At 37.8% G+C, this 12,648-nt stretch overlaps 1 protein-coding gene across 1 annotated transcript in view; it reads right to left on the bottom strand.

Annotated features, from left to right (window-relative positions):
* The window catches only part of LOC123549097 (guanine nucleotide-binding protein G(s) subunit alpha), a 112,520-nt gene that overhangs the window by 66,319 nt on the left and 33,553 nt on the right, over positions 1–12,648 (bottom strand). Inside the window, exon 4 of the mRNA XM_045336905.2 lies at positions 7,342–7,461. Within this exon, the coding sequence (XP_045192840.2) occupies positions 7,342–7,461 (120 nt within the window). The remainder of the gene's footprint in view (positions 1–7,341; positions 7,462–12,648) is intronic.

Below are 12,648 nucleotides of genomic sequence, written 5' to 3'. Positions count from 1 at the left end.
ATCCATTTTCCTCAGCCTAGGCCCAAGCTTTCTTATCGCCCGGAAACCGTTTTACTATTTCTCGTCACTGTGACCTTGACCTTTGACATACTGACCTCAAAATCAATAGGGGTCATCTGCTGGTCATGACCAACCTCCCTATCAACTTTCATGATCCTAGGCCCAAGCGTTCTTGAGTTATCATCCGGAAACCGTTTAACTGTTCAAGGTCAGTGACCTTGACCTTTGACAAACAGATCTCAAAATCAATAGGGGTTATTTGCTGGTGATGACCAACCTTCCTATCAATTTTCATGACCCTAGGCCCAAGCGTTCTTGAGTTATCATCCGGAAACGGATTGGTCTATATACTGACCGACCAACCAACCTACCGACAGACTGACCAACATCTGCAAAACAATATACCCCTCCTTCTTTGAAGGGGGGCATAAAAAGGGACATAAGTCTCTATTAAATATTTGTGCCAGAATTATGGACCTTGTGTCATATGATGAGGACAACAATGTGGAAGAACTATTTTAAGTTTGAATCAAATTTATTAAGTAATAACACAGATAAAGTGAAGGTGCACCAACGTTAACCTGAAATTCTAAGTAAAAAGGGGGCATAATTCATGAAATACTGGTGCCCGAGTTATGGCCCTTGTGTCATACGATGTAGGTGATGATGTGCTACAATTATCTTAAGTCTGAATCAAATCAGTTTGGTAATAACATAGAGTGAAAGTGCACCAAAACTTGAACTTAAAATTTTATGTAAAAAGGGGGCATAATTCATGAAAAATAGGTGCCAGAGTTATGAACCTTGTGTCATATGATATGGGTGATGATGTTGAACAATTATTTTAAGTTTGAATCAAATCTATTTCGTTATAACAGAGATAGAGTGAAAGTGCACCAAAACTTTAACCTGAAATTTCAAGTAAAAAGTGGGCATAATTCATGAAAAATTGGTGCTAGAGTTATGGACCTTGTGTCATATGGTGTGGGTGATGATGTGGAACAACTATTCTAAATTTGAATCAAATCCATAGTAATAACTGAGATAGAGTGAAAGTGCACTAAACTTTAACATGAAATTCTAAGTAACAAGAGTGCCAGACTGTCACAAAATACGCCCGTCTAAATATTCAGTTACGTATCATAAAAAGATTTCTAGTAGTTCAAGGGCCATATTCCAGGAGCACCTGCGGCGGTTTGGATGGTTATCGAACTTAGCCGAGATATTATGGCCACAAACATTGTCACCAAGTCTGGTGAAGATCGGATGAAAACTGTTCGACTTGGAGGGCGGACAAGACTGAATTCACAGATTTCAAGTAATTCAAGGGCCATAATCCAAGAGTGCTGGGGTGATTTGGGTGGTTATCGAACTTGGCCGAGATATTATGCCCACAAACATTGTCACCAAGTCTGGTGAAGATCGGATGAAAACTGTTCGACTTAGAGGGTGGACAAGGCTAAATAAGCAGATTTTGAGTAATTCAAGGGCCATAATCCAAGAGTGCCTAGGGGCGATTTGGCTGGTTATCGAAGCTGGCTGAGATATTATGCCACAAAAACTGTCAGCAAGTTTGGTGAAGATCAGATAAAAACTGTTTAACTAAGAGTGGACAAGGCTAAATTTGCAGTTTTTCGAGTAATTCAAGGGCCATAATCCAAGAGTGCCTGGGATGATTTGGCTTGTTATCGAACTTGGCCATGATATTATGCCCACAAACATTGTCAGCAAGTTTGGTGAAGATCAGATGAAAACTGTTTGACTTAGAGAGGGGACATGCTTTTTGACGCACCACCTGCCCTCCATTGGTGTTCACACAATATGCTCCGCTCTTCCAAAGACGGGCGTATAAAAGGGGGGTTATTCATGAAATATTGGTATGAGAGTTACGGCCCTTATGCCAGATGATGTGGGTGATGATGAGGATAACTATTTTAAGTTTAAAGCAAATCCATCTAGTCATTACAGAGATAAGGAGACAAAAAGAAAAGTGCATAAGAACTTTAACCAAGGTGGGGACATGGAAAGATGCTGGGGCAAGTAGGATAGCTCTCCATATACTTTGTATAGTCAAGCTAAAAATTGATATTACTGCAAAAGTATGTACAAGCTATATCAATAATAACGACTTTTAAACAAATGTATATATACTACACAGCATTCTTAACAGTAGGTAAATAAACAATCAGTAGCATTCTCATTTATACAAAAGATATACGAAGTTAGATCAATAGTTGGCTTGTTGGCACAGGGGAAGAGTGGACAGTAAAGTGATCATTTTGTAGATACTTCTGACAGATTGAGTCTTGCATCACTCTAAAAAAAATTTTTTTCTTTATTTTGCATAACATACTTTGTGTAAGTTTGTTTTTCTCCAGTTTCTTATACATTCTTTTTTCTTCATATTTTCATATAAAATGGGCAATGAGTAGTTTTAGAGTTTTCCCCTTAGGTTTACTTCAATAGGAACAATCTCTACTGGCAGATTTTCATATTCTTTTATAATACTGACTGCATTTATTTATACACGCTAGTTAAACATTTTCTGAAAAGTGTAAAAAAACCCGGGGGGGGGGGCGGGGGGGGGGGTCATGATTTGAATAAATTTTGTAGAAGTTTATTAGACAATGCTACATGTCAAATATCTAAGATCTAGGCCTTCTGGTTTATTTTTAGAAATTTTCTAATGTAAAATCAAGTGACCCCTGGGGCAGGGTCAATTTTGACCCCAGGGGTCATGATTTGAACAAATTTTGTACAGGTCCACTAGGCAATGCTACATGTCAAATATCTAAGCTCTAGGCCTTCTGGTTTATTTTTAGAAAATTTTTGAATATTTTCCTATGTAAAATCAAGTGACCTCTGGGGCGGGGTCAATTTTGACCCCGGGGTTCATGATTTGAACAAATTTTGTAGAGGTCCATTAGGCAATGCTACATGTCAAATATCTAAGCTCTAGGCCTTCTGGTTTATTTTAAGAAAATTTTTGAAGATTTTCCTATGTAAAATCAAATGACCCCTGGGGCGGTGTCAATTTTGACCCTGGGGTCATGATTTGAACAAATTTGGTAGAGGTCCATTAGGCAATGCTTCACACCAAATATCTAAGCTCTAGGGCTTCTGGATTTTGAAAAAAAAGATTTTTTAAGATTTTCCTATGTAAAATGAAGTGACCCCTGGGGCGGGGTCAATTTTGACCCCGGGGTCATCATTTAAACAAATTTGGTTGAGGTCCATTAGGCAATGCTTCACACCAAATGTCTAAGCTCTAGGGCTTCTGGTTTTTGAGAAGAAGATTTTTAAAGTTTTTCCTTTTGGTTGCCATGGCAACCTGAGTTCAGCATGGAATTCAATTCTTTGAACAATTTTGAAAGGGGGCCATCCAAGGATCATTCCTGTGAAGTTTGGTGTCATTCTGCCTAGTGGTTTTCAAGAAGAAGATTTTTTTAGAAAATGTTGACGGACGGACGACTGACGACTGATGACGCACCACGGACATTGAGCGGTCACAAAAGCACACTATGAGCCTTTGGCTCAGGTGAGCTAAAAATCAAGGCTCTAGCTATTATTGATTCAGAGAAGAAAAGTGACCACGCTCCCTGGCAGCCATGTTTTTTGATGAATCGGAATAATTTGAACAATCTTGGTAGAGAGCCACACAAGAACCATTTGTGTAAAATTATTTTAAAATCGGGCTAGCAGACTTTTCAAGTTTCCACTATATACATATAGAGAAAAGTGACCACGCCCTCTGGTGGCCATGTTTTTTTAAATATAAATAATTTGAACAATCTTGGTAGAGGGTCACACAAAAACCATTTGTGTAAAATTATTATAAAATTGGCCCAGCTGTTTCACACAAAAAGATTTTTAAAGTTTCCACTATATACATAAAAGGAAAAGTGACCACACCCTCTGGTGGCCATGTTTTTTGACAAATCAAAATAATCTGAGTAATTTTGGTAGAGGTCACAAGGACCATTTGTGTAAAATTAATTAAAAATCAGGCTAGCAGTTTCACACAGGAAGATTTTTAAAGTTTCCAATATATACTTATAGGGAAAAGTGACCATGCCCTCTGGCGGCCATGATTTGTGTCAAATCAAAATAATTTGAACAATATTGGTAGAGGGTCACACAAGGACCATTTGTGTAATATTATTCTAAAATCTGGGCAGCAGTTTCACACAAGAAGATTTTGAAAATTTCCACTCTATGCATATAGGGAAAAGTGACCACACCCTCTGGCGGCCCTGTTTTTGACGAATCAAAATAATTTAAACAGTCTTTGTAGAGGGTCACGCAAAGACCATTTGTATAAAATCACTTTAAAATCGGGCATGCAGTTTCACATAAGAAGATTGTTCAAGTTTCCACTATATACATAAAGGGAAAAGTGACCACGCCCTCTAGCGGCCATGGTATAATTTGAACAATCTTGGTAGAGGGTGATATAAGGACCATTTGTGTGAAATTATTTCAATATCAGACCAACAGTTTAGGAGGAGATGTCATTTGAAGTTTTTTCTATTTTTAGCTCTGGCAGCCCCTATGTGCAACCAAGCGGAACCATTTGAACAACTTTGGTAGATGACCTGCCAAGGAACATCATGGCCAAGTTTCATCAAAATCCATTCATTGGTTTTGGAGGAGATGTCATTTAAACAAATGTTGACGACAGACGGACAACTTGACGGACGGACGCACGACAGACGCCGGACAAAGTGTGATCACAATACCTCACCATGAGCACTTTGTGCTCAGGTGAGCTAAAAAGCAGGATAAAAGTTTCTTTCATCTATGAATATAGTATGTAAATTAGAATATACTTTATAGATGGTCTGATAAAGCATTTAAACTAAGTACTGTCTATATTTAGACACATCGGTATTAAATATAGAATTATGAACACAGTTGTATCAAAACATTATGTTAATTGGAGTGAAAAAATGCATTTCATCTTCTCATTAGCATATGATGAGACACTGCATAAAATTGAAAGCCTTGAATACAAACGAGAGGGCCAATATGGCTCTAAGTGTCTCATCTGTTTGACCTTGAATGTATTTCATGACACACTGCATCATGAATGTAACACCAAGCAGTTCATAAGAAGAGGTTGTAAAATGATTTTTTAATACTTATCTCATGCAACCTCCTCCTGAACAAATTCTAATGGTCAATAAAAGTACATTACAAACCAAGATTGTGAAGATACGTTAAGGGGTTCATGAGAAGAAGTTGTATGAAGTTTTTTCTATTTTTAGCTATGGCCGTTCTTGTAGGGGTCAAGCAGACCCATCTGAAAAAACTTGGAAGCTGTCCATACAAGAATGATACATACCAAGGTTGGTGGACATGCATCGTGGTTCATGAGAAAATGCCATTTAAATCTTTATGTTAACAGTACACAACAAAGCCTATCACCACAGCTCACCCTGTTTGGTTCAGGTGAGCTAAAAACCTTCGCCTTTGTTTACCAAAAATTTAAACCCACATATATTTGACTTTTTCATTGGTTCATTTAGAAATGTCAGTTTAGATATTGGCATACACATGCATAGAAAGAACTTGGCTGATCTCAGGGATTGCTCAACTTCAAGAGAGGTGATGGGGTTGGGGAAATTTTTCAACAAGAGGGATTTATAATGTAACAAGCAAATGATAACAGAACTGCTACCACTCCTGACAGTGTGTGTATATTTTTAACTTAGTAAAGGGCCATAACTCTGGTCTGGCTGTGTGAAATCTCAGTCACAACTTCATGCTGAATAACAATCCTTTGACATCTGATGACTCTAAGTCAAATAGTTTTGAGATATAAACAACACAAATTCAGACAAGGGCAAATCTAAGAATCTTTACCTGGCAACAATTGAAAGTAAAATTGTCAACAGTACCTCACTGTAATTTTGCACAAGCATACATAGCAGTTTTCCATGTCAAGACAAGAACGAATAAATTTAATTACATTGCTGAACACACAAACTTGGTCAACTGCACAACTAAAGTTGTATTAAATTAGATGTATGCCCAAAGGACACTGCTACCCCACCCCCAACTAGTATCACCGTTGGGTCATAATTATGTGTCCTGTTGTTACAGCAAGACAAAGTAAACTTTCATATTATCTTGGGGTGGGGGTGGCTGTCTGAGGGGAGAGTTGGGACTGTGCAACACATACTGCATATTTTGTCTAGGTAAAGAGCTATAACTCTGGTCTGAATGAAATCCCAAACAAAACTCCTGGTACAAACTTCAAATACTGAATAATAATCCCATATGGTTTCCTCACTCTAGGGCAAATACCTCTTGCAATATTTCCAATACAACTTATAATGCCCTTATTACATATTTAGACTAAAACAAGTAAACACAAGCCCTAACTTTGTGTAATCATTAATAAAAGTCAAGTTGCCATACACTGAATAACAATTCTATGTTTGATGACTCTAGGTCTAAAACTTCTTGTTTGTTTGTTTTGGGTTTAACGCCATTTTTCAGTTATGTAACGGCGGGCAGTTAACCTAACCAGTGTTCCTGGATTCTGTACCAGTACAAACCTGTTCTCCGCAAGTAACTGCCAACTTCCCCACATGAATCAGAGGTGGAGGACGAATGATATCAGACACAATGTCTTTTATCAAATCGTCACAGAGAACATACGCCTCACCCAGGGCTCCAACTCACGACCCCGCAATCTGTAGATCTGCGCTCTCCCTATTGAGCTAAGTGGGCGCACTAAAACTTCTCCACACCATATAACTCCGTATTAACCCCCCACCCCCCCCCCCCAACGTGTTTTGGGGAAAATAAAAAAATCTTACCTTCAAAAATTGGTCCTAGATCCAACACAATAATATCCAGATAATAACAATTTCATAACAATACAAATGAATTTCAAAAAAAAAACACACTTTATTAACACAAACTTTTAAACACGTCAACAGGCATGGCACAAATAAATCTACTGTGTGTAAGTACTGAATATGCTACGTGCAGGTAAATCCACATAAACATCTGGGCTATAAACGCTACAGTATTGATCGAATTTAACTCGGATCACGTCACTCAGCGCGCGACTTTACACAGATTCCCAGTACCATGACGTATCGGGTTAATATGTCAGTGCATGAATTGGGATGAATAGGGGGGCGTTTATACGAGTTACTGACATTGTTTGGATCAAATTTTTCGTAAAATGCATCGCCCCCGGGGGCGTTTAAATGAAGTTATACGGTATATGCACAAAAATTCAGACAGACAGACAAAAGGCAAATGTAAGTGCAAACACATATTTCTCTAGGTGGATGGTGGGAGTGCCAATGGAATAAAACTTACCGGAGGGTAGGAAAATTCAGGAACCATGGTTTCATTTTGGATGTAATCTACCCGGAATTGGTTCTTCGGATTTTCTAGAGGTACTGGTGGGTTTAGTACTGACATGGCACCTGTTATTGTCTGAAATATACAAATATACAAGTTACCATGATCAACTTGTCTTGTCTGAAATAAACAAACAAATACATTTAGGACACCGCGTACATTTCTATACACTCTGGCAAGGCATATGCATGTTTATGAAAATGGAGAAAATGTCAGAGGATCTTCAGCTTTTCCCAGGAGTTGAAGGCTAAATTTGAAAACTAAAGTCACATTTTTATTTGTCTACAAACTAATCAATTCATAGAAAGGGGTCACTAGATGTTTGAAATTTTAAGTAATTCAAGGGCCATAACTCTATAGCCACTCAGACAATCTGTATGGTTATCAGCCTTGGCCAAGGTTATATACCCCTAAAGATTGTATTCAAGTTTAGTGAAAAATGATGCTCAAGTCAAGAGTGTAGACACTGTCAATTTTTTGTTATTTTGGGTAGTTCAAGGGCTGTAATTCCAGATAGACTTGGGAGGAACAAGATGGTTGACTGAAATATTATGCCCATAAACATTATAAACAAGTTTGGTGACTGCACAAATTAGAGAGTGGACACTGTCAACTTTTTTCACAATTTTGAGTATTATTCCCACAGACTTGAGAGTCCTGCTGATATAACAAACTTGACTGAGATACTATGCCAATACAAAATGTAAGCAAGCCCATGTGCTTATTTTTGGGACATTTATCCAGAGCTGAAGATAATTGCAAACCTATATCTTTTGAGATTTTGGTGGAAAATGTCAATCTGAACTAAAGCTATTGACTAGAAACCTCCGACTGGATGCTCTCTCATCTGTAAATCCACTTGCCTTATAATTATCAAAAGCCATACTCCGATCTTATAACCATCTTTTTCAAGAAAATTTAGTTACTGGTACTGATGATAAACCCGAACAGAAAATGAGGTTTTTTACCTGTAACTTTTTTATTTCTGCAAATTGAAATCAATGGTCGGTATCAAAATAAAGCTTAACCTTTGCTGAAAACTTTACATAATTCAAATTTATATTTAGTAAGCAAACTCACACGAAGTGAGGGCCTGAAAGGGGTATGTAAAAAGGGGACTGTATGAACGTTGACTGATGATAAATTCGAACACTTTGTCATTTACAAAATTTTCTTGGTATTATTATATTGAAACCTTCCCCAAAAAGCTGCAACAGTCATTCCTGATCAAGTAATGAAAACTTAACAAATGTCAGGCCTTCATGTTTCGACAGTGAGCATGCGCAAAAAAACACCCTCTTCCCCAGTAATTTTGGATAAATATTTCTAATACAAATTTATGTAAGTCATTTATTTATACAGAATATTTACCAATTTTGTTTTTGTTTACACCAAATGGTGTTGTAAGTGGAAACTATTAGATGGTGTGTTCAATTTTATAAATAACCGATTGCAATCGAATATTTCTAAGGTGGTCGACTTTATCATCTGTCCGGGTTTATCATCAGTACCAGTAATAATAATCAATTGCAAGTGCACAAACTTAATTGTAATAGCAATAATGTTTGCAAAGTAAGAAAACTTAGTATTTTACTTAAGATAGGAAGTTTATAGATTAGAATCATGTAGAAGAGATCTCTGCATGCATGCTATTGATCTCTGTGCTCATTACATTCACAAATCAATAAACAATGACTGGCTACCAGGTCAATGTCCCCCTGCTTTTTAAATGGATGCTGCTAAGAAATAGACTCCATAAATTCTCCAACATGTATTCATAAACAACCAAACTTTTTAAAAAAATGAGTTTTCTAAATGAATTTGTTTGAGTTCCAACTTGCCTTTGCATCATTATTCTAACAGCAGAAAATCAATACCAATATTCTGAAACACTTTCTGAAAAATACTGCAAAAACTCAAGATTACTTAATACGGTCTGCCAATCCTGAGCTTAGACATTTGATATATTCAAAACAATGCCTCAAAAATTTGTTCCTTATATAGATACAAAATCCTTTTGCATATCATAACTTTTGTTGCCATAGGTACCTGCCAATAGTCACGAAACAGTTTAATTAGAGACAGGGTTTCAAAAATCCCATGTCTGGAGCCCAAGGGCTACCAGATAATTCTGTTGGGCTACTAAATTCAGACCGTGCCCACCGGGCTACCTTCAAACTCCATATCGAGTAGCCCGGAAATCCATACGGTAGTCTTCAAACATAATTTTGACAGTTGTCTATAATCCCCTCGTCTTATTGAGTGATCCGGAGGCATTAATTATCTTTACTACAATCGGCAAACAATAATAACCGTTAATCCAATCTGTCTAAAGTACTTGATCTTCTAAACGAAGATCTGAGAACGACCCATTCACATTCGTCTTCTGTATATTTTGTATTTCCAAGATTGCTATTTTTATTTTCGCAAATCTATTTTTGTTTGAACCAATCAGACAACTTGTTCGAATGTCAAAGAGTAAGAAAAATATGTAGTTAATCCAGGGCTCGAATCCGGGACCTCTCGCTTACAGAGCAAATGCGCTACCGACTGAGCTAACCGGCTATCTGACATTTTTCTGCATAAAAATTGTTAATATCAAATACCAAGGCTTTTTAAAGCTTGCAGAATGTTGTAAGTTAACTTTTGATTGGCTAGCGGAAGGGCTGTCAGAACGAGGCCATCAATAGCTCGTTGTCAGATCCTATGCGTAGCGTAATAGGAGATGTACTTCAGTCAGATTGACCGTTAATCGTACCTGAAGGCAAATGTTTACAAAAACGTGCATACGCAAGATTTCAGAATGATCAAATAACATCATGTCACTGATCCATAGTGTTAAAACAATATGCAAACCAGTCTTTGAATTACGTCTTTTTCCACCACCTGCCAAAGTGTACTTTCTTAATCGCTGATCTCAATATTTATCGAGCGATGACAGGATTTACAGTGGATAAGGGACATGGCACCGAGTTAAATATAAATACTTACACATGTAAAACATGACCATAATTTAGCAAAATTTGTTGACTTCACATCAGAAACTAAAGAGAATTTGGACAAACATAAATTCGGATAAGTGAACATACAGTGCAAAAAAAGCAAGAGACGTTATTTACTCGGTTTTAGTCCTTTTATTAAACTACTTATTGAAAGAATTATTTGGCGACTTTTAATAATTTTTTTGAGATGAATTGCAATTGATACTGCCCTCTAAGGAATTTGCAAGTTTATAACAAGAGCTGTCTACAAGACAGCGCGCTCCACTATTCGGCGATTTGACAGTAAAATGAATTTATGTCACAATAAGAGACCTCTACTTTAAAAGGAAGATATATAGTACCAAAGTTATGTCCAGAAAACGAAGTGAAACTACAGTAAGATATAAGCAATAGTAACAAAAATATGACAGAAAAACAAAGGTTGCCGAAAAACTTTAACCTTAAAAATAAACTAAGTATAACACCTTGGTGACCTTGACCTTAGGTATAGTGTGCCCAGCCCCTCCACATATTTTGTTTGTATGCTGGACAATGTTTATGTGAAGTAACAGTAAGATATAAGCAATAGTAACAAAGATATGACAAAAAAACAAACGTTGCCGAAAAACTTTAACCTTAAAAATAATCTAAGTATAACACCTTGGTGACCTTGATCTTGGGTATAATGGGCCCAGCCCCTGCACATACAAAGAAAAACAAAGGTTGCCAAAAAACTTAAACCAAGAAAGCTCACGCAGACGCCGACACCGGGGCGAGCAGAATAGCACCACTATTCTCTGAACAGTGGAGCTAAAAAATGATGGACATTCCAGTATAAATAGTTTTATCTTTTAAATTGAAGAACAAGAGTGCCAGACTGTCACAAAATACGCCCGTCATTGATCTTGGCCTAATTCAAGGGCACAGAACAAAGCTTGCCCTGCTGAATAAAGATGGCTCATTATTACTGCTAGCCTCATCACACCAGTCTGCTGAATAAAGATGGCTCGTTGTTACTGCTAGCCCAGTTACAAAAGTCTGCTGAATAAAGATGGCTCGTTATTACTGCTAGCCCAGTTACATAAGTCTGCTGAATAAAGATGGTTCGTTATTACTGCTAGCCCAGTTACAACAGTCTGCTGAATAAAGATGGCTCGTTATTACTGCTAGCCCAGTTACAAAAGTCTGCTGAATAAAAATGGCTTGTTATTACTGCTAGCCCATTTACAAAAGTCTGCTGAATAAAGATGGCTTGTTATTACTGCTAGCCCATTTACAAAAGTCTGCTGAATAAAGATGGCCCATTATTACTGCTAGCCCATTTACAACAGTCTGCTGAATAAAGATGGCTCGTTATTACTGCTAGCCCATTTACAACAGTTTGCTGAATAAAGATGGCTCGTTATTACTGCTAGCCAAGTTACAAAAGTCTACTAGCCCATTTACAAAAGTCTGCTGAATAAAGATGGCCCGTTATTACTGCTAGCCCATTTACAACAGTCTGCTGAATAAAGATGGCCCGTTATTACTGCTAGCCCATTTACAACAGTCTGCTGAATAAAGATGGCTCGTTATTTGTTTGTTTGTTTGTTTTGGGTTTAACGCCGTTTTTCAACAGTATTTCAGTCATGTAACGGCGGGCAGTTAACCTAACCAGTGTTCCTGGATTCTGTACCAGTACAAACCTGTTCTCCGCAAGTAACTGCCAACTTCCCCACATGAATCAGAGGTGGAGGACTAATGGTTTCAGACACAATGTCGTTTATCAAATAGTCACGGAGAACATACGCCCCGCCCGAGGATCGAACTCACGACCCCGCGATCCGTAGACCGACGCTCTACCTACTGAGCTAAGCGGGCGGGCGGCTCGTTATTACTGCTAGCCCATTTACAACTGTCTGCTGAATAAAGATGGCTCGTTATTACTGCTAGCCCATTTACAACAGTCTGCTGAATAAAGATGGCTCGTTATTACTGCTAGCCCATTTACAACAGTCTGCTGAATAAAGATGGCCCGTTATTACTGCTAGCCCATTTACAACAGTTTGCTGAATAAAGATGGCTCGTTATAACTGCTAGCCCATCTACAACAGTCTGCTGAATAAAGATGGCTCATTATTACTGCTAGCCGAGTTACAACAGTCTGCTGAACAAAGCAGGCTCATTATTACTGCTAGCCAAGTTACAACAGTCTGCTGAACAAAGCAGGCTCATTATTACTGCTAGCCGAGTTACAACAGTCTGCTGAATAAAGATGGCTCATTATTACTGCTAGCCAAGT

This window comes from Mercenaria mercenaria, chromosome 6, assembly GCF_021730395.1.
Source record: "Mercenaria mercenaria strain notata chromosome 6, MADL_Memer_1, whole genome shotgun sequence".
Lineage (NCBI taxonomy): Eukaryota > Metazoa > Mollusca > Bivalvia > Venerida > Veneridae > Mercenaria > Mercenaria mercenaria.
This window is presented reverse-complemented; position numbering and strand designations above follow the sequence as displayed.